General features: G+C 35.6%; 5 protein-coding genes across 5 annotated transcripts; all 5 read left to right on the top strand.

Annotated features, from left to right (window-relative positions):
* Positions 1 to 4,600: 4,600 nt before the first annotated feature.
* On the top strand, positions 4,601 to 6,842 carry CBG10639 (the record flags this gene model as incomplete). Its single annotated transcript, XM_002645991.1, has 5 exons — positions 4,601 to 4,986; positions 5,036 to 5,245; positions 5,971 to 6,289; positions 6,336 to 6,610; positions 6,656 to 6,842. 5 exons carry the CDS (start codon positions 4,601 to 4,603, stop codon positions 6,840 to 6,842), a joined length of 1,377 nt encoding a protein of 458 aa, XP_002646037.1.
* A 3,439-nt stretch (positions 6,843 to 10,281) lies between these two features.
* On the top strand, positions 10,282 to 11,621 carry CBG28137 (the record flags this gene model as incomplete). Its single annotated transcript, XM_045240798.1, has 4 exons — positions 10,282 to 10,353; positions 10,407 to 10,619; positions 11,119 to 11,379; positions 11,496 to 11,621. The coding sequence occupies 4 exons, from the start codon at positions 10,282 to 10,284 to the stop codon at positions 11,619 to 11,621; spliced, it is 672 nt and encodes a 223-aa protein (XP_045099070.1).
* Positions 11,622 to 12,439: 818 nt separating this feature from the next.
* On the top strand, positions 12,440 to 14,101 carry CBG28138 (the record flags this gene model as incomplete). Its single annotated transcript, XM_045240797.1, has 2 exons — positions 12,440 to 12,685; positions 13,499 to 14,101. The coding sequence occupies 2 exons, from the start codon at positions 12,440 to 12,442 to the stop codon at positions 14,099 to 14,101; spliced, it is 849 nt and encodes a 282-aa protein (XP_045099071.1).
* Positions 14,102 to 15,018: 917 nt separating this feature from the next.
* On the top strand, positions 15,019 to 19,881 carry CBG10642 (the record flags this gene model as incomplete). The annotated part of the gene is made up of 14 exons (XM_045240796.1): positions 15,019 to 15,196; positions 15,231 to 15,440; positions 15,760 to 16,101; positions 16,193 to 16,276; positions 16,394 to 16,531; positions 16,871 to 17,014; positions 17,686 to 17,733; positions 17,792 to 18,142; positions 18,191 to 18,397; positions 18,875 to 18,968; positions 19,016 to 19,376; positions 19,457 to 19,604; positions 19,647 to 19,739; positions 19,844 to 19,881. The coding sequence occupies 14 exons, from the start codon at positions 15,019 to 15,021 to the stop codon at positions 19,879 to 19,881; spliced, it is 2,436 nt and encodes an 811-aa protein (XP_045094324.1).
* A 1,338-nt stretch (positions 19,882 to 21,219) lies between these two features.
* CBG10643 lies at positions 21,220 to 25,422 on the top strand (the record flags this gene model as incomplete). The annotated part of the gene is made up of 11 exons (XM_045240795.1): positions 21,220 to 21,415; positions 21,481 to 21,603; positions 21,652 to 21,717; positions 22,123 to 22,251; positions 22,590 to 22,733; positions 23,373 to 23,807; positions 23,856 to 24,062; positions 24,478 to 24,571; positions 24,619 to 25,163; positions 25,206 to 25,357; positions 25,402 to 25,422. The coding sequence occupies 11 exons, from the start codon at positions 21,220 to 21,222 to the stop codon at positions 25,420 to 25,422; spliced, it is 2,112 nt and encodes a 703-aa protein (XP_045094325.1).
* Positions 25,423 to 26,888: the final 1,466 nt, after the last annotated feature.

Raw genomic sequence — 26,888 nt, 5'->3', positions numbered from 1 at the left:
TGAACATGACACTGCGAGTTTTCATCTCACATTCAGCACAAAAAAATCTTTGGGAGTTTCTAGTTTCTTGATGATTCTTCTCGGTTTATGCCGCATCTGAGTGCGGAGAAGAAACTTTGGGAATAGTTTACGATGAAGTACCAACCTGAAATATTTCAAAATTAGACAAAATTCATATAAATGATTCAACTCACTCATCATTCGTTCGCTTGTCTTCCAATGCTGCGTCAAGAATTGCTTTTCAATTAGACCAGAAAATCCTTCGTAGTTGATGTTAATGCTCGATTTCTTCTTTGCGCTTTCGTATGCTCATAGAGTCCATCTCGGGCTCGCGGCTCGTTTCAGGTTGGTTAGCATCGATATGAGATTCCTGCCTTTTTTGTCGACGAATTTTGTTCCCTTGGTTTGAATTTCTAGCTTCGTCGAAGAACATGGAGGTTCTGCTCCCTGAAATGTTGATCAGGATGAATGGAGTTAACTTTTGCAAAACATCATTTTCTTACCTCTGAACATTGCCATCTTTGGGTCGAAGCAGGTGATCAGTAGTCAAAGTCACTTGAACACTATTCGGTTGAATTAAGGTAAATGCCGTCTTTTGGGCGAACATGGGCGCCTTTTGGCAAAGTTAGAGCGCTGCCACCTTTTGAGCCAGCTTCGGTGCGTTTTGGGTTAAAAAAATTTTAGGCGAACCCAAGACGAACCCAGCCAGCTTTTCACTTTAGACATCTTCTGGATAGACATCTTCTGGAAAAATCCCTAGCGGAATCTGCCTAACCAGCGCCCAAAAGACGACAGTCGCAGCCGACTATTCATCATGTTCGAACTTTTTCAATTGGTGATCGCCTGTCGGTTATCATCTTTTCTACTTCCGTGTGGCTCTGTTGCTGTACTCGTGGTTGAACATCTCTGGGAGCTTCTTGCGATTTTTGATCAAGACTCAAATAAGTTCATCTTCCTCTTCCTGATGATTTTTCTAGATTTGAGCCATTTCGCGTTGGTGGCGGGCAAACAGCTGAGTTCAGAAAAAAAAGAGAAACGAAAGGTTAAAATTTTCTGAAATGTTGCGAAATTAGAAAAAAAATTGCTATGAATAATTCAACTCACTTATTCTTCATTTACTTGTCTTCCAAATTGCAGATGTTATTTTCTTTGGCGTCGTTATTGTATTCGGATGATTGATAGTAATTGGCAGATTCGAAGCCAGCAGACGTTCCATGGCGCTTCATGGGGAGTTAAAATGCGAAGAGATTCGAAGCCAGCAGACGTTCCATGGCGCTTCATGGGGAGTTAAAAAATAAGCAGCTCATGGAGAAGGTTCTGAAACATTGATAATTCGGTTTTATGACAATATTGAACTTGTTTATTTATTAGAGTTGGTGAAACAATTGTTTTCTTTCCGTTTTTTTCAATTGAGAAATGTTTTGGTTTGAAATTGATTTTTCCTTTCAAAAATTGAAAAAACTCACGGAAAACTTGCAGCGACATCATCATTAGCATGAAAAACAAGGAACAAGTGGTAAGATTTTTCATTTGAAGCAATCTGAAACGATAAAAGCTTAGTTTTATAAGGAAATCGAGTTTAATGAATGAAAATTAGGCTATTTGACTACGCGAACAAAAGCTGCACCATGCACGTCAAATGCGTCAATCGTCAAACGCGTCAATGGTGTTTTTCCACTGCAAACGCACGACTGGGGTTTTGTTAAATGAAGAAAGGTCCGTTGTTGTGTTGGGAGAGTGACCCCTCTGCACGCGACCATACAACGTCGATCAATAAACCAGATGGACCTTCATTGTGTTGAAGATGGCAACCGACAAGGGAAGATGTGCGCGCGCATCGAGAGAGAGAGAGAAAGGGCCAAGATGACGGAAAGAGATTAGAGGGTCCACTGGAGGCAGTGTACGTGTACAGGGAATGCTGGCAAGAAATCTCGTATTATAGATAATTATTGCGGAGTCGCGCAGTGTGCTGCTTTTGGTGTAAATTCGTTTCGTTTAAAAAAACACAGCGGGAAAGCTGATTTGAATATTTCTGCTTTGCGCAGTTTGTTTAATAGAGCGCATTTGCTTGGAACCGCAAATTTGGCGACTCTCGGAAAGACCCACTTGGAATATTTGATAAGAACCTATAGAAAATGAAGTTTCCATGACATTTACGGCAGAAAAAAACAAAATGAAAAAGCATATATTTTTATTAAAAACTAGTTACTATTGTCTTCTATCAAAATTTCTTACAAAAAAAAACGAACGGGAAATCGGGAAAAAAAGTTGAGCTGTAAAGCTTAATTCAAAAATGGAGAAAATTCAAGCAATGAAAGAAACTACGTAGAAAACTGCAAACCAGAATCAAATCATTGTCGCGTGAACATAAATGAGGTGCAGCTGCTGTCGGTCCCTAAAAAACAGAATATTGTATTTGTAGCAGAAAGAAATAGTCACATTATGATTCCGTAGAGTTTGAATGGTCTATTGTTGATTCCGACGTTATTCTGCTCCATCAGACCTCTTTTTCACTTTTTTCAATGATGTGAATGGCTAATTAAACTATGATCTGAAGATGAATTTTATGAAAGAAATTTGAAATTTGGCAAAAATTAGTGAAAGCTTGAGTGTCTACCACTGCTTTTATGTAAAAAATTGAGAAAGACAAAAAAGCAATAATAGATCTAGCACGAAGTCCTTGGAACTACTTCTTGAGGAATGAAAAGGGACTATGTTAAAAAACGAGCAGGATTAGCGAGGAGCCAAAAAAAGTGGAATGAAGTTTTCTGGACAAATGAGTTTCTACACACTAGAAAAACACACTGAGAGAATCAAAAAACCTTGGAAGAAATTTTAGGAAGATCCTGAAAGAAAGTTTCATTCTTGTTCTGGTATAATTAATTTAGGATCGTAACCATTCCAAAATTGATTAAAATTGTATTTACATACTGTTGACAATTTCAGGTATCAGACTACGAAAGAATGGTTTCTGCAGAAAAAAAAGAAACTCAATTTCCTCCTTCTGAGTCACTGGATAACAAAAGATATCCGAGTTGGTTATAAATTTGGTGCCGTATTGCTCTTAGCCAAAACGGAGAAAATCAAAAGGGAAAGTAAGACGTCTTCGGCCTGAAAGCTTTTTTATTGCGCCGTAGGTCATTTACCAAATTGAAGTGACTTGCCTTTAAATGGAAATGGAAGAGATGGACTAAAGAAGCGGACCAAATGGTGCGTGACATTTTTAAATCCATTCTTGGAATGGATCTTGAGAACAGTGGGTCACTTTGAGATAATGGACATTTCAAAAAGGAGCAGGATCGTAGAGTGAATAGAAAGTGAATAGAAAGTGAAATCTAGAAACAGCAGAGTTTCGGAGAAGCACTTATTGGGAGAAAGGCAAGGTGGAAATTGGCTGCGGAGGATACGGTAGCGAAAGCTTCAAGGGTATAAAATGGAGAAAATGCAATAACACTTCAGTTATTCTTCATTTTGGCTGGTTGTGTTTGTCCAGCCTTTATTCTATATGATTTTCTTGAGGTTTTATCATATTTTTCAACAAGCCTTTTCTGTGTTTTGTCGAGATTAAAGTTTTGTCCCGCAAATGTAAGTGCTACGATATTCCCATCAAGTGGTATTTGTTCCTTTTCCAGCAAGAAGGTTTAAATCAAGCAAAAGATAGTCACCCAAAAAAAAAGGAGTGATGAAGATGTGACCGCCGGGTGGTGAGTTCTCTATCAGACATCATTAGTTCATTAATTAACTGATAAGTTTGAAAGGATCTAATGGAAAAACAATCTGTTGCCAAGTAGGATGCGGAATGTTTAAAAAGATTGAAGACTGAAAACGTGTCCGCCAGGTTAGTTTACAACATTTTTTGCAAGTCACGTTTTCAAGTTAATACCTGGTTTCAATAGAAAAGGATAGTGTTTTTAATTTTGTCCTTCATTTAACTGGTGGAGAGGTCAGATTGAAAAAAAACTATCATAGAAGCCCACCCTATACGTACACTTTAAGCTAACTTATCTTGTAACTTTTGAAAGGCATCAAAAAGTTTTCTACTGACAAATTATATGTCATAATTTCACCAAATTTTTTACAGTTGACAGATTTTTGACATCTTTTCTTACCGAGATAATTGAACTCAAAGTTCACGTACAGGTGGGATTCTATTAGAGCAAATGCGGTAAAAACGAATCTATTGTACAAAAATCATGTATTCCAAAACCCGATGAAACGTTTTTGATTTTCAGGATATGATTTTGTTTCAATAACGCCTTTGGTCCACCTCTTTAATAATTTCTTTAAATTTTATTGTTTAATAAAATTGTTGTTATATTTGTTTTCTTTTACACTGTCCACATTAACCAAGGCAATTAGAAACCCGTCAAGAAGAGGTTTATCAAGTTTTAAGCATTTTTTTTGTTAAAATTTCCGCATTTCAACTTTATCGATTTTCTGTTAGCCTTTAGCATGGATATGAAGCGCTCGGTAGTCTGTGACTACAAACCCACCCCCAAGCCACACGTCGCTCTGACTCATTGAAGTTGAGGCCCGAGACAGACATACATACACACATACGCAGAAAGACAGATGACTCCCTCTTTAGTCTTCTCTGTTGATGACACCTGTCTCAGTGACAACATCTGCTCTTCATTTGGTTGAGACGTCTTCTGATTCAGTGCAAGATATTTATTGGTCCTTCTTGTTTGCCAACCCATGGACCAACGAGAAAACATTGGACGATGCTGAGGTATGCGACAGAAGATTTGTCTGTCTCTCACTGTGTCCTGACCCCCCGTTATCGCAGACGCAGTCTGTCGACCCAATTGCCACGTCATTGGTCTTCTTGCCTACCACTCAGACACACATACTCGTTCTCACTGTTTTAATTGTCTTTTGCACCAACTTTGTGATGCCTGTTGTGTCCAAAAACCGTCTGAATCTTCTAAAATTTCCATCGTCAGTTGTGGAAAACATTTTTCGACAATTGAATTTAATTTCGATGTAAGTTATTCTTATGATGTCGTTTTTATTTAAAAAAACATTATTTCAGTATTGATCTGACTTTTGTCTCAAAAAAGATGCTCGCCAAAATAAAAAAGATGAACTTTCAATTTGACTGCATTGATATCTGGTGTTACGGAGTAAAGCAGATTATCTATTTTCGAGACCATTACGATATAAGGCTGAGCATTTTTTGCGATGACCATCCTATTTTGGAAAAACTGAAGATTAAAGTGGGAAGATTGGCAATAAACGTGATGTGAGTTTCAAGAAACCGGAAATAAATCGAATAGACGGGCACCTAAACTTTTAATTTTGAGGCGATTTATCTCGGTTTTCTTGAGAAATACCAAGAAGATGTCAACTGATAAATTGTTTATCATGACATCACAAACATTTTGTCTGTTGACAACTTTTTGATATCTTTCACAGGAAATGAGATACAGCACCAGACAATGCGATATACAACAGCCCATTTTTCAGTTGATTTTGACCGTTTTTGAGAGTCTAGAGCTCTGCTGCTATGTTTCCAGTTATTTTGAAAATTTTGGAGGGTGTAAAACAGACCTAGATTGAGAACTTGACATTCGCAGAATTTTTTTAAAATGCCAAGTTTTCCAGCTATTCACCAATTTCTGTTAGACACCAGTTTTGTCATTTTTTTCAGTGTAAAAAAAAGCAAAAACGTGGTCTCTTTTAGAAATTGGAAATTAGCTGAAAAACTAGGAATTTTCAAAAAAGAATATTGAATGCAAATTTTTCAGTATAGGTCTGTTTTTCACCCTCCAAAGTTTTCAAAATGATCTGAAACTTAAATCGAAAGCAACTGAAAAACACGTTTTTGTATATCTTATTGACAGATACTGTATGTGGACAGTTACTTCTTGAATTAAATAAAAAAAACCTGATAATTCAGATTGGGGCCAATCTGCGAAACTTCTATTTCTCTTTTTATCTGCGTTTTTCTCAATAAAAAAATTTCAGAGGACGACACGAAATCGTGAATATGATGGAGATCTTAACGGATGATTTCTCAAACAATCTCCAACTCATTCTCGATCATTTTTGCAAAGTATTCAGTTTCCGGTTCGGAATAGCTTCAGTAGATTTGAAGCAGCGATCCAACAAATTCCGGGAGCTCATCAATCACCCAATATTCAATGATCGCTTGGTTTTGAAACTGTCTGGGCAACTGAAAAGTGGATATAACGATATGCAGATTCTGCTTCAAGAGAACTATAATAAACTTGAAGGTCTTGTTGTGAATTTCCATATCAGCAAGGAGCATTTCAAGTGGACAGACGTTAGTATAAAACTAATTTTAAAACCAAAAATTTCGAAAATTGCAGATATTTCAATACCAAAGAGTCTCCATCTTCGACGGCAAATGGATTACTGCTGAAATACTCGATTCGATGGACTTTCACAGACTGAAAATCACATGCCACCTGCTCACCGCTTCTGATGTCCGCTCTCTCATAAATAGCTGGCTAAATGGAAACCATCCAAACCTCCATCGTTTTGAACTTTCGAACTTCTATTCCAAAAGGATGCTTGCGTCAGAAGTTATTAAGGGACTGAATGTGACTAGTTTCAAACAAGGAGAAAGGGATAGTTACTATGTGTTAGTTTTTTTTTTCAATCATCTTTCCAATGCATTTGTTTTCAGATTGGATTATATTCTGAGCCCGTACAAAATCGATGCTCGAAGCGGTTATGATTTGAAGCGAAGTGATGGAACTATTGGGACAGTCTTGAGTACAGAGGACGCGTTCTACTTCGTGGTGTGGAATGATGGACCGTTCATTCAGGGGAACTATCCGACTAGAGCCTTCAACCCGACACTGAATGTGTGAAATTCATTTCGTGGTTTTCTTGTTTTTTTCTTTTTCTATTTTTCCAAATTTCATAGATGCTTAAATTATGAGACATCTGTCAAAAGTTTATTTCCCGTTTCACGTTGTCTGTCCTTTGTAAACTGCGTTTTTACAAACATTTCTTCCCTCAAAACTAGTTACAGTTTTCCCTCAAATTCTGAAGCCCACCCAAATTGCCATTTTTGATATCAAATATCTCGATTTCTGTAAAAGATATCAAAATTTTGTCAACTGATAAAATTTTGTTTATTTTATGATATACATTTTGTCAGTTGACACACTTTTTATATCTTTACCCGGAATCAAGATATTTGAGCTCAAAGTTAGCTGTTTGGATGGGCGGTAATTCTGTAGTACGGTAATTCGCGCAGATATTGATACTGTACATCGTCCTTCATAAACTTGATTCTGACAAAAAAAAGGAGAATTCGTTTATAACGTGATCCAAACATTAAGAATTTTAAGCTGAACATTTATGACATGTCTACTACATATGTATACTAATCCTCCTAATGCCAACAATTTTGAACCAAATTATCTTGATCCTTGTGAAAAATGGCAAAACGATCAACTGTCAGAGTATTTTAGAAATTATGACAAGAATTTTGGTAGTTGATGACTTTTTTATATCTTTCACTGGTATCGAGATGAGTTTAAAGTTGACTTTTTTGGTCCATTCTAATAGAGTGGTTACGGTATATCTCTGGTTACCTCCCAAAAAATATATCAAATCTATAAAGCAATCGTTTTTTTTTGAATATCCAAAAAGTTTTTGAATAGACCGCAGTAATAAACTTCTCAAAGGCGATAAAACAGTGCAACTTGGATGAGGATCAAAGGAGCTACGCGCCTCTCACACGATGACTCAAAAGGAACGGCCGTTTACGAGTGCGGTTTATTGAGTAATGAGGTTGGTACACAAATCAAGGTGGCCAAGTTTGTTTTAGCCATCATTTATCAGGTACATGAGGTTTTCCTAGCTTTGTCTTTTTTTTCTCTTTTTATTTTTTAATACACTGCGTCACATAATTATAAGTTCACTTTAAATTTTGAATTTTTCGAAAACTGTGAATATGGACTGAAGAAAACTGTGAATATGGACTGGATTGTCAATTAATGAAAACCATTAGAAATCGCTACCATTTCTTAAATTTGGCAAAATTGAAAAAATCGAAATAATGTCCTGAAAAACGTCACATAAGTATAAGTTCACTTGAAACAATGAAAGATAACTCAAAACACAGATTCTAAAATTTAGTGAAACTATAAAATATAGTGGAAAAGGATCATAATAATTTTGTTTATGGAAGAAATTTAGCTGTACCTATAATCATAATTGAGCCACATCCGTTTTCGGCCAGTTTACACTGGAAATGAACTTTTTCGTTGATAAATGTTCAGAAAACAGTGCTGACTCTAAATTTATGTTTTTCACAGATTCATTCCCAATTGTTTCACACAGTTAACTGTCAAAAAACATGAGGCTGATTTGAAAACCGAGAAAAATTTCTCATTTTAGCACAATTTCACAAGTATGTTCCGAGTGGTACTGTGTCTTCCTCGGCAGACATATGATTGAGCTGACTAGCATAAAAGGAAAGTGCACAAGTTTTCATTAAGGAGCATACATAAAACCATAAAAATCTAGATCTTGAGTCCACGGAATCAGCAACTTTTTGGACCATCTGACACTCAAGCATTAAAAATGGGCTATGAGGAGTCATGTTTACAGAGTTGTTTTGTGAGGAAGGAGTCACGCATTCTGATTTTTCTTCCTTTAATCACAATTTTCAAGTTTAGAATTTACCCATACAATAGTTAGATTACTTCACAGTTGCGTTCTAGACCAGGCCTGTGCGGCAACAAAATTTTTTCGGCAATTTGCCGAATACTTTTCGGCAACGTTCGGCAGCTCGGCAATTGCCAAAAAAATTTCGGCAATTTCGGCAACTTTCGGCAATTTTTGGCACAAAAGTTTTGCGTCTTTTTTTAGTAAAATCGATGCGTAACTCACATGAAAATGCTTCTATCAGGCTCAGAACTACAGAAAATGTGTTTCATAAGTTCCTTAAAAAAGTAATTACAAAAATTGGCAACTCAAGACCACATTTTTTATGCAAACTATTTCTCTTTAGCAATAAAGGGTATTCCAATGGTTGAAAATATTTGTTCCGATTGTGAGTTTTGAAAATAGTGCGCTCAACTTGTTAGGCAACTCACGACACACGTTCCCTAGAGATTTGAGACAGATTGGATAATTTTTTGGATGAGTTGTGACTCATTATATCTATTTTTCTCCTATGCTCACAAATTTAAAGCCCATTTTTAGATCCGATGCAAGTATTTTTGATGATTATTGGGACACATTTCCTCTAAAATTCACTCTGAGGGATGATGGTGTTCAAAATTTGATTTTTCGAACTTCGAAATCATTTTTTTGACTAAAAAAAATTGTGAAAATCTCTAAATTCAAAAAAAAATTCAGTTGCCGATATTTCCGAAATTTTTTTGCCGAAATCGGCAACGGCAATTCGGCAACTTTTTTTCGTTGCCGATTTCGGCAACGGCAAATCGGCAACAAAATTCGGCAATTTCGGCAATCGGCAATGAAATCCGTTCCGGAAAGATATACGGTGGCTTCTCGAAGGTTGGTAACGTATAGTTTTTGACAGATTTTTTCCCTCAAATTGAATCTATCAGAATGAAACTTTATGCATTTTATGCCTGCAATTTTTCAAGTATGTTGAGAAATTTTTAGATTGATGAAATGAGTTCTAAATAATATTTGGGACCTTGGAATTTGGTCATTTTTTCGCGAAAAATGATAACTTTCTAGGCCAATCGTACGTCTAGAACGCAACTGTGAAATAATCTTACTATTGTATCGGTAAATTCTAAACTTGAAAATTGTGATTAAAGGAAGAAAAATCAGAATGCGTGACTCCTTCCTCACAAAACAACTTTGTAAACATGACTCCTCATAGCCCATTTTTAATGCTTGAGTGTGAGATGGCCCAAAAAGTTGCTGATTCCGTGAACTCAAGATCTAGTTTTTTATGGTTTTATAAATGCTCCTTAATGAAAACTTGCCCATAAACAAAATTATTATGATCCCTTTTCACTATATTTTAGAGTTTCACTAAATTTTAGAATCTGTGTTTTGAGTTATCTTTCATTGTTTCAAGTGAACTTATACTTATGTCGTTTCTTCGGGCCATGTTTTCGATTTTTTCAATTTTGCCAAAATTAAGAAATGGTAGCGGTTTCTAATGGTTTTCATTAATTGACAATTCGAATTATTATTTGCTTCAATCATATCCTATGTGACGCAGTGTATCAGTTCAGTGGAAAAGAAAAGCTCGCGAAGTTTGAATTACTTCGTATTAAAACCATTTTTCAAATTAAATTCATTTCCTATATGGACTCCTCAATGCCGGTATGGAATTTTGCACGTTTGCAATCTCAACCTTCAATGGACAAACTCCCGGAGGTAAGTCTACAAAATAAAGATCCCTACAAAAAATTTGACTTTTTTTTCTCTAGGCTGAACCAGAAATGGAAGAATATATTCCGCGTCCGCCAAACTGCTATATGATTTGGGCAAAAACAGAGCGTGCAGCAAGGAAAAAACAATACCCAGACGAAAGTTTCAAAGGAATCAACGTAAAACTGGGCCAAAATTGGTCAACAATGTCAATAGAAAGCAAAACGCCTTTTTTGGAAGAATCAAGAAAACAAAACGAAAGATATGAACAGGTTGGTTTTTGAATTTTTTTTGAATATCGAAAACAACCAAAAACGTTTATAAGCTCTTTTTTTTAAAGTCTGAATGTACCGTACTCCTAACCATTAAGCTCGAAAAGATGGCTAATTACTTCAATTTTCTCTGAAATCGAGTGAATATACCGTATTCCCTCTAATAAAAGCCACCCAAACCATGGACTTTGAGCTCAATTATCTCCATTCCTGAAAATGATATCATCAATTTGACAACTAATAAAATGTTTGTGATAATATGGCAATCATTTTATTATTTGACAAATTTTTGATATTTCTCCTAGGAATGAAGATTATTGAGCGCAAAATTAACAGTTTGGGAATGCTCCAATCAGGGGAAATACGGAAATACAATATTCTTTCAAAAGAAAAATTAAAAATTCGACTTTCTTCTGGTGGATATTGAACAATAGCCAATTTTGAACAAAAATTGAACAATAGCCAATTTAACAAACCATTCTAAAACTAAAACTTTCAGTGGAGACAGGCACGCATGGGACAAAATTGTTGGCTTCCGGAGGAGTCTTCTCCTCAAAAAATCAGAAAGCGTCATCCAGATTTTGCTGGATTGGAGAAGAAACCCGAATTGCCGAATTTGGTCCAGCAAATCAAGACGAAAGATTCCGGGGTATCACTCGATCGTAATCGAAATTCTGCTGGATTGGATAACAAACCAGAGTTATTGGATTTGGACGAGCATATGAAGGCAATGAAGAAAATAAAATCTGGAGAATCGCAGGTACACATTTTAAAAACAGTAATTGTGAAAAAAAAAAATTTAAGTCTGTAAGAAAACAGTTCTGTGAACTGTTTTACACTCCACAAATTTCACAGATTAATTCTTATTTCTTGCAGAATTCAAAAAATCCGACTGCTGCCTCCACTTCACACCATTTATGGGATACAGAATCGTGGGGTCCTATGCATGTTTTCTACACCGATGTCTTTTGGAATCTGTTCGCCTACACTCCACAATCCTAATTAAAAACCCTCGGTTGATTTGCAGCTTTTTCATCAATTCTTCATCATTTTCTAATGCTATGATTTGTTTTCTGATTTTTTAAACCCCAATAAAAGGAGCCCTTGGAATATTTTTTTGTTAGACTGGACGGAAACAATTTGGGGGGGGGGGGGTCTTGTTATTAGTGGGGACGTGGGAATCAAAAAGTGCTAGCATGTCTGGCTGACATTAACAAAAAAAGAAATCAGAACTTTTTCTGGAGCACAATGATATTTTTTGCTTAGATTTTTCTTCATTGCCTCTGGCTGTACTTTTCGATTAATGACTTTTATACACGAGATCTCATTCTCTTTTTTTGGACCTTTCATTCAGAACTTTTTTTTCTCTGCTTTCTCGAGAAGGGCCTCTGAATTGTTAACTTTGATTGAAAATATCCCGATTCCGATAGAACATATCGAGAATTAATCAACTCATAACGTGATTATGTCTCTTGATGGAAATGAAATGATGAGAATATAAATTGACAATTTGGAAGCCCTTTGATTTCAACTTTTTTCAACTTTTTTCTTCTGAACATCACTTACTCTTTTCCACTGTCTTTATTTCAACTATCTATTTTATGAAAGATAATGGCTTCGTTTTCATTCCCCATCACTGTAAACTATGCTGCGTTGCTGCAATCCAATACTGTCACAAGCCACCCCATAACTTTCCGGGATTGAGATTTGTATGTTGAACAAAAACAAAATGAAAATTTAGAAGAAATAATTGCAGCTTTGTTTCAATCCGTATTATTGCCGATCAAATTTTGATAAACCTGAACTGGAATCCTAAAACAATGGCCAAAAGCTGGAACATCTTCGGAACGTCTGAATTCATTTTTTCTGAAAATGAGAGTGCAAAACACGCGGAATTCCAACTCGATTCGATGAAGCCTTTAGTACTTATTTGTAAAATGGAAAACACACAATTGGCAGAGCTTGTGAAAGATGGAAAGTTGGACATCCGGTTGAATGTTCAGATTTCTTCCTGGACAGATAAAATTTGTATTTTCAACGGTGATGCAATCTACGTAAACTCAGAAGTGAGATTATATTTCATTTTTCAACTTATTTTTGTATTATTATTACTTAAAATCAAAAAATTATAACAGACAAACCGAAAAAAATAATAAAATAGTGTTTTTTATTATAATAAGATTTTCGAATTTGGAAAAGAAAAAATACAGGATTTTTTAAACCGGGGTGTACCGGGCCGTAGACTCCTTAGACCCCGGTCTTGGCGGGCCGGTAACATTTTCGAAAAGTTTTTCCCTGATGTAAAAACCTGTAACAGAAGTGTGGGGCAGTTCTGCATCAGTTTCTGCAAGAGTTATAAAATTAGACAAAAAAAATTATGGAATTTTAAAAAATGTTTTACGACCTATTCAACAAGAATCGAGAAACAGTTAGTCAATTGTCCCGCAGATTTCCATCTAAATCCCTTCATGAAATTTGTTTTCAGAACCTCAAACATCATGCACCGGAATTTTTCGAGTCGTGGGATGTAAAATCAAAAGCATATTTCCACATTTATGATAGGTGCCTGAGATCTGAAGATTTAAAATTGTGTCTTGACATAATGCTTGGAAATTCCATAATCACCGGTAATAATACTCCCTCTTTTAAACCTTATACTAACCTTTGCAGAGGAGCGGGTGGAGCACATTTTAAGCTGTTCGAAAAAAATTCTCAGATCCGAAACGCTCAATAAAATATCTGAATAATTTTTGTGGAAAGAGTCAAATAGGAATTTCGACGAAAAACTCAACTTCGCCTTGAAATATGGTTTACTCAGATTGAAGGTTAGTATAAAAACAGCTTTAGAATCGATGTTTACTCACTAAGGATTTTTTCAGGCTTCACTTCTCGAATCCGTCAAAAACATCCCGAAAGCGTGTGAAATTGTTCTACAAAATTACTCTGTGCTTTATAAGTCCGATTTGGTAAAGATTGTGGAGAACATTTTCAAGATCGAGAGAGCTTCAAGAAGATTCGGACCGAATACTCATCCGTATTTTCGTGCCACGCTTTCTCCGGCTTCACAGCAACAGCCAAATGAAAACGAATTTCTTAATTTGGACGCACTCACTGGAAGTATGGCCAACATCAAAGTTCAGTCACAGGGGCTGGTTCAGGAAATTGCCCAGAGGAATCCATTTGCACCCCCGGTGAATTTTTTCGCTCAATTTGCTCCAAATCAAGTTAATGTGAATCAGCAATTTCTGCAGCCAGTGTTCCAAAATCAAGCTGTGCTTCAACCAATCCTTCCACTTCCATCACTTAATCTTCAGCAGTATCTCGCTCGAGGTCTAGGAGGTGTTCCTGGACTATTTGCTGTCCCTCCACAGGCGGACCAACAGCAAATATCGATTGTCAATCAATTGCTCTACAACAATCTACTGAACAATCAAAATCCTGATACACCAGTATTCAATGATACTCCAAATCAAAATCAATAGTGTCTGGAATACTTATCTGTTTTCTGAAATATTTTTCTCAATCTTTTCGCTCATTCTCCATCTCTTTCTCCTGTTTCTGAAACTCTTGTGACGTCTAACCAACCATCTTATCTTATTCTGTATATTCCCATACTTTTTTCCATTCCATTCCATTGCTTCACTCGATTATTCAACAGTTTCCCATCCTTTCTTTTGTTTCTCTCAACTTTCCGAAATATTTCAATACATGCCTTCCCCGTTTTTATCACCTCGATCACAAACAAAAAAAATTATGCATACATTATTTTTTTTTGATCAGTTATTCCCTCACAAAACACGAGTCGAAACTATTGATTCAGATTTTCAAGCAGTCTGAAACGATATCCTTTTGAAGAAATTATTGGATTTCTGGATTTTTTCATATTGAAGTAATTTTCAAATTTCAAACACAGCAATCGGCTTAGAAAAAAGTTTTTTGTTTCAATTCGTTTCAATTTGTTCAATTCTGATAGTTTAGAGACTTGGGCAGCTTAAAATGTTTTGAATTTTTCAAATCTCTAGAAGTTTTTTCTACAATAACTCTAAATAATAAAAAATTATTGTCTATTCAAAATAATCGCGCGGTTGAACGAGTGAAAAAACGTGTAGAGAGTCTCCAAACCTGTAGAGGCGCTGTAGAGACGCAGACATTTTTACTCGTTCACTCGCGCGATTATTTTTTATTTTGAATAGAAAATATTTTATTTTCTCTGAATAGTATACCACTTATTTGTTCCATTTTGATGTTTTATGCTTTCATTTTATCACCTCTACCACAAACAAAAAATGAATATTTATGTTCGCTTCTCTTTCCTTTTTTGTAATAAACTGTCACAGTCATCAATCACATCCACAGTTTCCCTTTTTGGGTGTTATGAATTAAACAACAATCTCTTGAAATGCAAATAGGAATTTCAGATTTATCAAGAACTGTAACAGCAACTGAACTTTCAAAATCGGCATTTTCACAAGCCAACACTATTATGAATTTTAATGGATCCAATCCGTTTTTCGGACATATTCCTGGACCACCAAATGGATGTCATCGGGTTTATCAAGGCATGAGTTCATTGAATCGTTAGTTTCAAGCATAGAACAAAACAATTTTCAGAAAATGCGATGCCAAATAGAGCGCCACCGCCTTATTTCTTCAGACAATCAAGTTTGCCCAATGATCCGGCTCCAATGCATCACTGGGGAGGAGGACACGGAATTATGAGACTTTCCCGTCAATGGTCGTCAGGATATGAGTCACATCATCGAGGACTAATACCCCTTGGTCATCATGGACATCCATCAAGCCACGGATTTGGGCGTCATGGTTAGTTTCAATTGTAGTGCGATTTGAACTGCAAAAATTAATTTTTGTAAGCAGAATTATTTCAAAATCTATCAAGTAAAACCTGTAATAAAATCTGTAATAAAGGCCCTTAACTTTTAATTTTGAGCCAATTTATCTATGTTCCTGTCAAAGATATAAAAAAGTTGCCAACTGATGAATTGTTTACCGTAATATCACAAGTATTTTAACAGTTGACGACTTTTTTATACCTTGCATAAAAATTGAGATAAATGAGCTCAAACTTTAAAATGTGGGGGCCTCTAGTACAGGATTCTTAATAATCAAGTACTGTTTTCAGGTAGATTCTTTCATCCGTATCATGTTCCTACTAGGTTGCCCAATCCGATCAGAAACTTTGCTCCAGGAGGATATCCTCGTCTGTCAGGAAATGATAATCTGCAAAGGTTCTTCAATCCCATCGATCGCAATGTTCCTGGCGGATTCCCCGCTCCCACTCGACACAATTTGCCAAGCCGGTTTTCAAATACGAATGGACACTATGGTCCGATAAGATCAAATCATTTTAGTAATCACAGAGGATCATCAACCACAACCAGAAACAATCTTTCAAATGAAGTCCATGCTCAAAATGAAATCTCTAACCGTCAAAATGCTCATATTACTCAAAGAGTAGGGATTGGTAGACATAATCAAATGAATACAAGATTTCAGGTTTGTTTTAAGTCGACTGTTCAATGCATTATAATTTATAGATATAACTTATTTTTCAGACCATCGATCACGGAGCTTTATTCCTTGGAAAGATCAACTAGGAGGAAAACATCAGAAAAGGAGTAGCAAGGAATCCAAGCTAGGTAAATTGATTTATAAAGCCTTAAAAGCTATAAATCGTACCATAATTGATTCTCTCAAAACATTTAAATAAAACATTACCAATGTATTTTTTTTAATAGAGGTAAATAGCATTTCAGACGCTTCAGTGGAACCAGCATTTTTGGAAGAAGCTCCTCCTAAAGAAACCCCAAAATATGTGGAACCTAGAGACGAAGAATTCGAAAAGTCGCTGCTGGAATATGCGAATCGAGAGTTTTTCAACCCGGAATCATTGTGTTAGTTCCATTCCTAAACGAATATCTAATTTTTAGTCATACCATAATTCCTCTAATAGAAGCACACTCTAACCGTCAACTATGAACTTACCTAATCATCTCGATCCTTGTGGAGCATATCAAAATTATGTCAACTGATGAAATCTTGGTGATTGAGTGATGAAGAAATTTTCTGTAGACTAATCTTTGATAGTTTCTACAGAAATCGAGATAATTGAGCTTACAATTGAGCTTGTTAGAGTGGACGGTATGGATGGGCTTCTATGGTTTTATGTTTTACGGTAAATGCGAGCGTCGTTTGAAGAGGATCTGAATATTCCTTCAAGGACCATTTTTCAGTCAACAACTTTGAAGTCTCCGGACACAGTTTGTATTTGGATCAGCCGATGAACTACGAAGAAGAAAGCGTAACAGCTCAATTGGATGACGACACGCTTAGAAATGTTGGAGCACCGGCGTTCAATTATGGATATGGAGGCTTCCGTAAGTTTTGAATTTGTATTTTGTCTCACATGCCCGCCGGCCCGGGTTCCAAAATTTTCAAAATTTTTGAAAACAAAACATTTTGATAAAATACTCCCAAAAATCCAGGTTTCTCTCAAAAAATGACTCTTAAAAATTTCTGCCTCAAAAACCCGGCCCAGCCGGGCCGGGCCGGACCAATGAAAATTCCTATACCGGCCCTTAATCCTGAGAACTGGAAAATGCAGAAGTTTGAAGATTGAAGAATAAATAAATGCGAAAATTTAAAATTTGGAAAATTCGATCTAGAAATTTAGAAATTCATAACACAGAAAATTAAAAAATTCCAAACATGAGAATTTCAAAATTTTTTGAAATTTTGAAATTTTAAACATTCACAGAAACAATCAGACATACAGAAGTTCGAAAAATCGAATAATTATTGAAGTTCCAATATTCAGGAGCCTATTTTTGAATTTTTTAATAGTTTGATTTTCTGAACATCCGAATCTCGGAATTTTTGTAATTCATGAATTCATCAATTTTGAATTTTGAAAAATCAAAAACATTTTCAACAAACCAAAGAATTCAGTAATTTTAAAATTTGAAAAAATTCCGGAAACTCCGAAAAATTACCAAATACCTGTAAGTGGCCATGAAACGAATGGAAATCCAAAATAAATAATTTTCAGCTATACCTTCACTTCCGGAAAACGAGGATATTGAATATCACGAAGAAGGTGAGTTGAATAAGTCTCTATTTAACAAAGAAATCCCCATCAATCGATTCGTTTTCAGAAACCAAATGGATTAGAAAACGAGATATAGAGAAGAAACAAAAATTGACAGAATATAAGAAAATTTTGATGGGAACAGTTGATAGACTTCAGATGGAAGTAAACAAAAAACGGTCAGAGATTGAAGAAATCATTGAAAATACCGAAAAACAAACGAGAGATGATGCGAGATTGTTGGAGAGAAAATCTATATATTTCTTTGTTGAAGAAACAGACGCCCAGAAAAAGGACAGAAAATGGAGATCCAAATTTCTCTCTCATTTTGGTAATGTAAAAGACTTACCACTGGATCAGCTCATGGTCAGGCTTAAAAACGCCCTCCGGGAAAAAAAGCAACTTCAGAAAAGGCGTGGTGAGTAGAGTAAAAATCAGTTCAATTTTAAAATATCAAAATTTTAAGAGTCAAAGGAAATCATTAAAAAAGTGGAAGAAGATATAAGAGTGGCAGAAAAATTTTTGGGCAGAGCTTCTACGTATTTCATTGCTGAACAAGAACTAGAACGAGCTTCCAGGGAAATGAGATCAATTATCCAATTTGATAACAAGCTGAAACGTCGCCTGAATGAGAGAGATACACTTTGGAAGGAGATCATGGAAAAGAACTGTGGTAAAGAAAACTGTTTAAATATTCAAATTTTTAGGACTCTGCTGAGGATCAAAAATTTTGAAATTAAAAAGACTAGAAAATTTGCATTCACAGAAACTTTTTGAATTCGTGGTTTGATTTCTGAGATTCCTGAAAGACATTTGTTTTGTTTTTTTCTGTTTTCAGTTCAAAGACCGGTCAAGCAGAAATTTTTCAGAAATTGGCAATAGCTGAAAACTAGGAAATTTCCAATAATTCTGGGAATGCAAATTTTTGAACAGGTCTGTTTCTGTTTATACTAGGTCTGTTTCACACACTTCGAAATTTTCAAAGTGGTCAGAAACTGGCCGAAAATCATCTTATCGACCGGCATTGAAACTTGAAATCTCTAAAAGTGGTCATGCTATATTCAACTTACCAAAATTCTGTTCATTTATTGAAACATCGAGAATTCTGCTTCTGAAACTCGTATCCCTTCTAAATATTCATAATTTACAGTGAAAACAACCTTGAATCACCAGTTCACCGATGTGCTGAATATGGAGAAAGACACAGAGCAATGGAGACCGAGTAAAGTTGTCTCAATCCCATGGTATTCATTCAATACATTTATTTTCTTTGTTATAATCTAATTTTTAGGATCTTTCGACTTGCTAAATCATCATCCACTGCTCATTATCAATTAACTGTCGATTTCAAGCCTCTTGTTCCAGTTGCATCCGGATTCATTGCAACTGTCCGTCCTACCATAGGAACAAAAAAACTGTCCATTTCCAAGTTCGAATATTTTGGGGATAAAGGCAATTCTGCAACAGTTTTTGAAATGACGTTTAGAGAAGAAGAAATTGAAAAATATTTGGATGACGGTCATCTCTTTGTGAAGCTCAAAGTTTGTGTCAAATCAGGAAATGATTTGAGAGAGCGATTGGAATTCAACAAATCTGAAGACAGAGATACATGTGTTATAGTTGAAGACCAGCGTTTTTATGTTTCAAAAAGGGTAAGATTTTAGATTTCAATACTGGAGGGACACATCCAAAAATATCCTTTTATGATTTTTAAATTACCATTTTTTTCAAGGAACTCGCATCTTTCTCTCCAGTGTTTGACAGAATGTTTTTCGGAGGATTTGTAGAATCAAAGAAATCAGAAATTACCTCAAAAGGCATATTTGCCTCAGATTTTCATGATTTCCTTGTATTCTGCGTGAATGGAGGAAGACTCGAGAGTAAGACAATTTCTGTGAGCAAAATACTGTGAGAATTTCTAGATGATACTGTTCGAGGAATCGCAGATATCGCAGAAATGTATGATATCGAGGCTGTTCGGTTATGTGCATCAACTTCATTTCACAGAATCAAACGTATTCCACCATAGAAAAACGACAATTTGGGGAGGAGTTTGGCATACCGGAATTGAAGGTTGGTCCCGAAACGCTAAATTTCAATTTCCATTATCATTTTTCAGAACTATGTCCGCCAACAATGATTTGTTCAAAGTTTTGAAAAACGAGTTAATTTGAGATAACTTTATTTGAAATTGTGTGGTGTTTCCTTCTTGTCATTATGGATAAAATTATTTTATTATTGATTTTTGCATACCTTATTTTTATTTTTGATTTTTGCATACCTTGGTATTTTTTATTGGCGGAAAAAATAAACTGCAAAAACAAGAGGAAAATTCTTTTTCCGAAAGACCGCCTGCTCAATGGATGCCTGTCGGGTGCCGCTCGCCGACTATTAACAGCCGCTCAAAAGAACACAAAAGAGGAAAGAGGGAAGAGGTCGTATAAGTATCGATGACAAGCAGATCCTGATTATTAACTCCGCCCACAAGCAGATGTGTGTCATGGCTTTGGTAAAGATCTCACTCTGTTGCATCATTGGGTATTCAACAGTCCCCCACTCATTCTCTTGTTACTCTCGATTTCCCACGATATTTCTCTGTACCTATCGCCTTCAGTACCAAAAAATAAGAATATACATATGCACTTGTATTGATTTCCTTTTCTTTTCTTGACCAGCCAGTAAACTGGGTTTGCGGAACGGAATTCCAAAGCATTTAATGAAATCTTAATCACTTTCTGAATGTATGTGATTCCGACCGGAATTATTTCCTTTTTTTTTGTTCCAAGACTTTTTTCGGAATGAGTCTTTTTTGGATTACGATATGTGAAAGGCGCACAGAAAAAAATTTGCCTGTTGGAACCAATCGGAATCACATTAATAACTTTTTTGTGTTTTCGAAACCGCCAAATTTTTTTCGTTGTCGTTATTGAAAAGTGGAATATTGATATTCCGAAATTCTGAGATTTTTAAAATTGTAATATTCCCAGATTCCTAAATTCCGAAGTTTGCGACAACGGAGTTTTCCAAACCTCTCAGAACAGGAAAATTTCTGAATTCCGAAATTCCAAAATTTTCAAAACAGGAATGTTCGGAAATTTTCTAAACCAGAACAAAACCAGAGTTCTAAGATGTTTAAATTATAAATATTCCGAACTACGAAATTTCGCAATTTTCAAAACTGAAATATTCCGAAATTGCGAATATCTGAGATTTTTAAAATCAGAACCTTCCGAAATTCTAAAATTTTCGAAACCGGAATATTCCAAAATTCCAAAAGTTTGATACTCGGAATTTTCGACTTTCCTAAAATTTTTGGAAACGGTATTCCGAATATTTCTCACCAGTAAGTAATGCGATTGTTTTTCAGAATCTACCAACCTGAAACTCAAGACACTTGAAAAATTTATTGTTTATTTTATATTGACGTATTCCTGAATTTTTAGCTAACGATAGTTTTTTCACTATTTCTTTTTTTCAGAACTTACTTGGTCAACCATGAGCTTTAATGAATTCAATCAGGCTTTCGAGCAGTTTGGACAGGTGAATGGAGGTGATTTCTGCGATGTCGCTCCAATCAACAACAGTGGAACAGGACAAGACGGGATGTCCCATCAATTGTCGTCAGGGTGTGAAGGACTGATTCCTGATGTTCAACATGGACACCCACCAAGCATCGGATTAGAGGAAAACGGTCAGTTAATTTCTATCTTCGCATCAAACCAAGAAATGTAAAATTATAAATAGATTCTCTACTAGACACCATTTGTCAATCGCTTATTCCCATTTGCATGCAAGCAATATCTCAGGAAAATTTCCATTCGAATCGAGCAGTTCTTCCAGAACATTCTCCACCTATACTGCATACAACGATTCATGTGGGTTTGCTGATTTGACAGTATTCCTGAAAATACTAAAAAATAATTCCAGCTCGAGGCATTCCAGTTCAGATTGAATCAATAAGTCGCGCCGATGTGAATCAGAAAAGGGTTGCAGGTGAATTATTTTTTGGGCTTTTGGGAGCTTGGACAAAAATCGTACTTTATTCGTGTTCTAAAAATCGTACTCTAATAGGGTTTTTCAGTGAGAAGCAAATTAGCAAGTGATTGGTTTTTTTTCTTATGCAGAAAACAAGGCCGATTGCTGGAGTTTTCTAGGCCATGTTTTGCCTTCGTGCAGCTACATGACCACGAGCTCAAAAATCTGAATAATTAAAAGCGTAAGAAGTTCCCTGCTTGGGTCTCGCTCAGACTGGTCGTGTAGCTCCACGGAAACAAGTCATGATCTAGAAAACTCTAGCAATCGGGCCCAGCAAATTGCTGGTTTTCTGCATAAGGAAAAAACCAGCAATTTGCTGACTTGCTTCTCACTGAACAACCCCAAAAATGAAAATTATTTCAGAAACTGGACAAAATCAGAATGAAACGCATCTTCAAAAAGCTCCAAGATACGTGGAACCCAAGTTCGAGGAATTCGAAAAGTCACTGAAGGGATATACAGATCAGATGTTTTTCAACCCGGAATCATTGTGTTAGTTTGATTTTTTTATTTATTTTTCTCATTTTTGAGGACTCATAATATTTCTAATTGAAACTCACCCGAACCATCAACTTTAAATTCAATCACCTCCTTTCCTGTAAAACATATCAAATATTTGTCAACTAATAAAATATTGGTGATATTGTGAAAAAAAAAATATTAGTTGACAAATTTTCGATAGCTTCCACAGAAATTGAGATATATGAGCTCGGAGTGAACGGTTTGAATGAGCTCCTATCTGAGGAAATGAGGTTTTTATGTTTTACGGTAAATGAAGCCATCATTTGAAGCAAATCTGAATATTCCTTCAGTGACAAATTTTTTTCCAGTCAACAACTTTGAAGTTTCCCAGCACAGTTTGTTTTTGGAGCAGCCGATGAACTACAAAGAAGAAAGAGTGACACATGAGTTGGACGACGATACGCTCCGAAACGTTGGAGCACCGGCGTTCAATTATGGATATGGAGGTTTCCGTAAGTTCACAAATTCAGAAAAATTGACAATTTTGGCAATTTGGGAAATTAAGAATTTGAAAATTTGAAAAAAATACGGAAACATCAAAATGCGAAAATCTGAAATCCGAAATTTGAAAAAAAATTGAAAATTTGAAAACATGAAAGATTTTGACAATCTAGAAAATTTAAAAGTTCGAAAATTTAATATTTTTAAAATTTTAAAACTCTAAAATTTATAAGTTCAGAAGTTCAAATAAATTAAGAATTAAGAAAAACAAAAAAGACCGTCTAACTGAAGAGTTTAGGTTCAAGATTTTAAAATTTGAAAACATCCAAAACTCAAAAGTTAAGAATTTCAAAACAAATCAAGTATTTTGTGAAATTAATATTTCCGAGAGACTGGAAAATTCAGAAGCTCGAAGAGAAGAATATTCGAAAAGTCTCGAATTTCAAAAATTCAGAAATTCGATAAATTCAGAAAATAATTCCAAAAAACTGGAGAATTTGAAAGTTTGATGATTACAAAAATTACGAAAATTCCGAAATTCAGAAATTTGGAAATTTTCAGAAATTAAAAAATTTGGAAAATTCATGAAATAAAATTAGAAAATTCTGTAGCTATGAAACGACTATAAATTCAAAATGTATAATTTTCAGCTATACCTTCCCTTCCGGGAAAAGAGGATACTGAATATCACGAAGAAGGTGAGTTGAATCAGTTTTTATTTAAAAAGAAATCCCCATCAATCAATTCGTTTTCAGCAACCAAATGGATCAAAAAACGTGAAATTGAGAAGAAGCAATTATTGATGGGAACAGTTGATAGACTTCAGATGGAAGTAAACAAAAAACGGTCAGAGATTGAAGAAATCATTGAAAATACCGAAAAACAAACGAGAGATGATGCGAAATTGTTGGAGAGAAAATCTATATATTTCTTTGTTGAAGAAACAGACGCCCAGAAAAAGGACAGAAAATGGAGATCCAAATTTCTCTCTCATTTTGGTAATGTAAAAGACTTACCACTGGATCAGCTCATGGTCAGGCTTAAAAACGCCCTCCGGGAAAAAAAGCAACTTCAGAAAAGGCGTGGTGAGTAGAGTAAAAATCAGTTCAATTTTAAAATATCAAAATTTTAAGAGTCAAAGGAAATCATTAAAAAAGTGGAAGAAGATATAAGAGTGGCAGAAAGATTTTTGGGCAGAGCTTCTACGTATTTCATCAATGAACAAGAACTAGAACAAGCTTTCAGGGAAATGAGACCAATTATCCAATTTGATAACAAGCTGAAACGTTGCCTGAATGAGAGAGATACACTTTGGAAGGAGATAATGGAAACGAATTGTGGTAAAGAGAAATTTTCACATTTTTGAAATTTTACGACTCTCCTGCTGATTGAAAAGTTCAAAATTAAGAAAGGCTGAAAACTTTGTAATCTCAGAATTTTTAAATTCATAGTTTTTTAGCTATCCGCAGGTTCCCAGAAGACACATGTTTTTCTTGTTCTCAGTTCAAAATCCGGTCAAGCAGGGGAAAATCAAATGAAAACACTTTTTTGTATATCTTATTGACCGGTAATTTATGTTCATTCACTAAGGTGTGAGATTTGAGATGAACTACATACGTGCGCTATCAGAAATCAATTCCAATTCTCTAAAAGTACTCAATTTTATTCAATTCACCAAAATTCCGGCCAGTTATTGAAACATTGAGAGTTCTGCTTCTGAAACTCGTATCCCTTTTAAATATGTGCAATTTACAGTAAAAACGACTCTAAATCACCAGTTCACCGATGTGCTCAATATGGAGAAAGACACAGAGCAATGGAGACCAAGCAAAGTTGTCTCAATTCCATGGTATTCATTCAATTCAAACATTCCGTTTTCTTACATTTTATTTTCAGGGTTTTTCGATTCCAAAAGTCATCTGGTCTTTACCACTTGACCGTAGATTTTGAGCCACTTGTTCCAGTTACATCCGGATTCATAGCAACTGTCCGGCCCACCATGGGAACGAAAAAACTGCATGTTTCCACGTTCAAATATTTTGATATATGGGATTCTACACGAATTTTTGAAAAGACGATCATAAAGGAAGAGATTGAAAAATTTTTGGAAGATGGTAATCTCTCAATGAAGCTCAAAGTTTGTGTCAAGTCAGGAAATGATTTGAGAGAGCGATTGGAATTCAACAAATCTGAAGAAAGAGATACATGTGTTGTAGTTGAAGACCAGCATTTTTATGTTTCCAAAATGGTGAATTTTAAGATTTCAATACATTTTCACTTACGCTTTTTTCAGGAGCTGGCGTCTCTATCTCCAGTTTTTGACAGAATGTTTTTCGGAGGATTTGAAGAATCCAGAAAATCAGAAATTACCTTTCAAGGCATATTCGCCTCAGATTTTCATGATTTCCTAGAATTTTGCTTTAATGGAGGAAGACTTAACAGTAAGACGAGCTTTATGATCAAAATATAATCAAAAATTCCAGACGGGACAGTTAGAGGGATCGCTGATGTCGCTGAAATGTTTGATATCGAGGCTGTTCGGCTAATGTGCATCAACTTCATTTCACAGAATAGAGAGTATTCCACCAAAGAAAAGAGACAATTTGGGAAGGAATTTGACATACCGGAATTGAAGGTTGGACCCGATTTTCACGCAAAATTTCAATTATCATTTTTCAGAACTATGTCCGCCAACAATGATTTGTTTGAAGGTTTGAAAAACGAGTTAATTTGGAATAACGTTTTTTATTGAAATTGTGAGGTGTTCCGTTTTTTCATTATGGATAAACTTTTTTCTCATTTTTGCCTATAATCTGTTTCTCCTAGATTACGTTATTTTTGTACACTTTAGACGCAGATATCCGTGGCTGTACATTTCTTTATCGTAGACAATTATGATAACACCAGCCTGCTGGCAGCTGCGCCTTTGGCGCAACTCATCATTTTCAATTTTTCGTCGCTCCACCCCTCACTTTTCGAGTTTTCTTTCTCACACTGGTTTTGGTGGCAGCTAACCTATCATTTAAAAACCCAAAACCGGACAGAGTGACATGAGGACCAACAGACGCGTTTAGCGCTTTATATATTAAGGAAGATTTTAATAACTATGAATCCACACAAAGTTAGAGTTTGAGATTTTGCAAATTTTCGAAATAGGAGATTTTAAATTTTTCTCTACCTAGCTGCTCGTTGTTAATGAATTTTTTGCCTGAAGGTTTCTTCCGAATGCCTTGCTGAGATACTGTATCTCGTATCTGGGTTCTTCTTTTCGTTGACAGAAGATTTTCGAATGAGTCATCTCAGTGTGAGTCATAAATCGGCTGGAAGCTATCGACATCAATTTTCCGTTTTCTCTGCGTTTCTATAGCGACGTCTCATCTTTCATCGTATTTTTTTTGCATATTTCTAATTCTATTATTTATTGGCGGATAAAATAAACTGCGAAAACAAGAGGAAAATTCTTTTTCCGAAAGACCGCCTGCTCAACGGATGCCTGTCGGGTGCCGCTGGCCGACTATTAACTCTCAGATATTCGCTCAAAAGAACACAAAAGAGGAAAGAGGGAAGAGGTCGTATAAGTATCGATGACAAGCAGATCCTGATTATTAACTCCGCCCACAAGCAGATGTGTGTCATGGCTTTGGTAAATTTGACTTCCTGAAATTATCGAATTGTATGGGAAAAAAAGCTTGTTAGTTTAGTCTACGGCTGTTCATTTTTATCGTATACAATTATTTTGATTGTATACAGATTTTCGAAACAGGATATTTGAAAATTTTCTCTACCTAGCTGCTTGTTGTTAATGCCTTTTTTGCATGAAATTTTATGTCTCTTACGGAAACCATTCTGAGATACTGTATCTCGTATCTGGGTTCTTCTTTTCGTTGACAGACCATTTTCGAATGAGTCATCTTAGTGGGAGTCATAATTCTGTAGGCCAGCAGCTATCGACACCAATTTTCCGATTTCTCTGTGTCTCTATTGCGATGTCCCATCTATCCTTGTAGTTTTTTGCATACTCCTTTACTTCTCCCTATTTGATCCCACTATGTTTCATCATTGGGTGTTCAACAGTCCCCAACTCTTGTTACTCTCGATTTCCTATGAAACTTCCTCGTATCTATCCTCGCCTTCAGAGTCAAAAATAAATGTAAATATACATATGC

Source organism: Caenorhabditis briggsae (assembly GCF_000004555.2).
Source record: "Caenorhabditis briggsae complete genome, chrX, whole genome shotgun sequence".
NCBI lineage: Eukaryota > Metazoa > Nematoda > Chromadorea > Rhabditida > Rhabditidae > Caenorhabditis > Caenorhabditis briggsae.
Note: the sequence above shows the minus strand (reverse complement) of the source record. Positions and strands in the feature narration are given on the sequence as shown.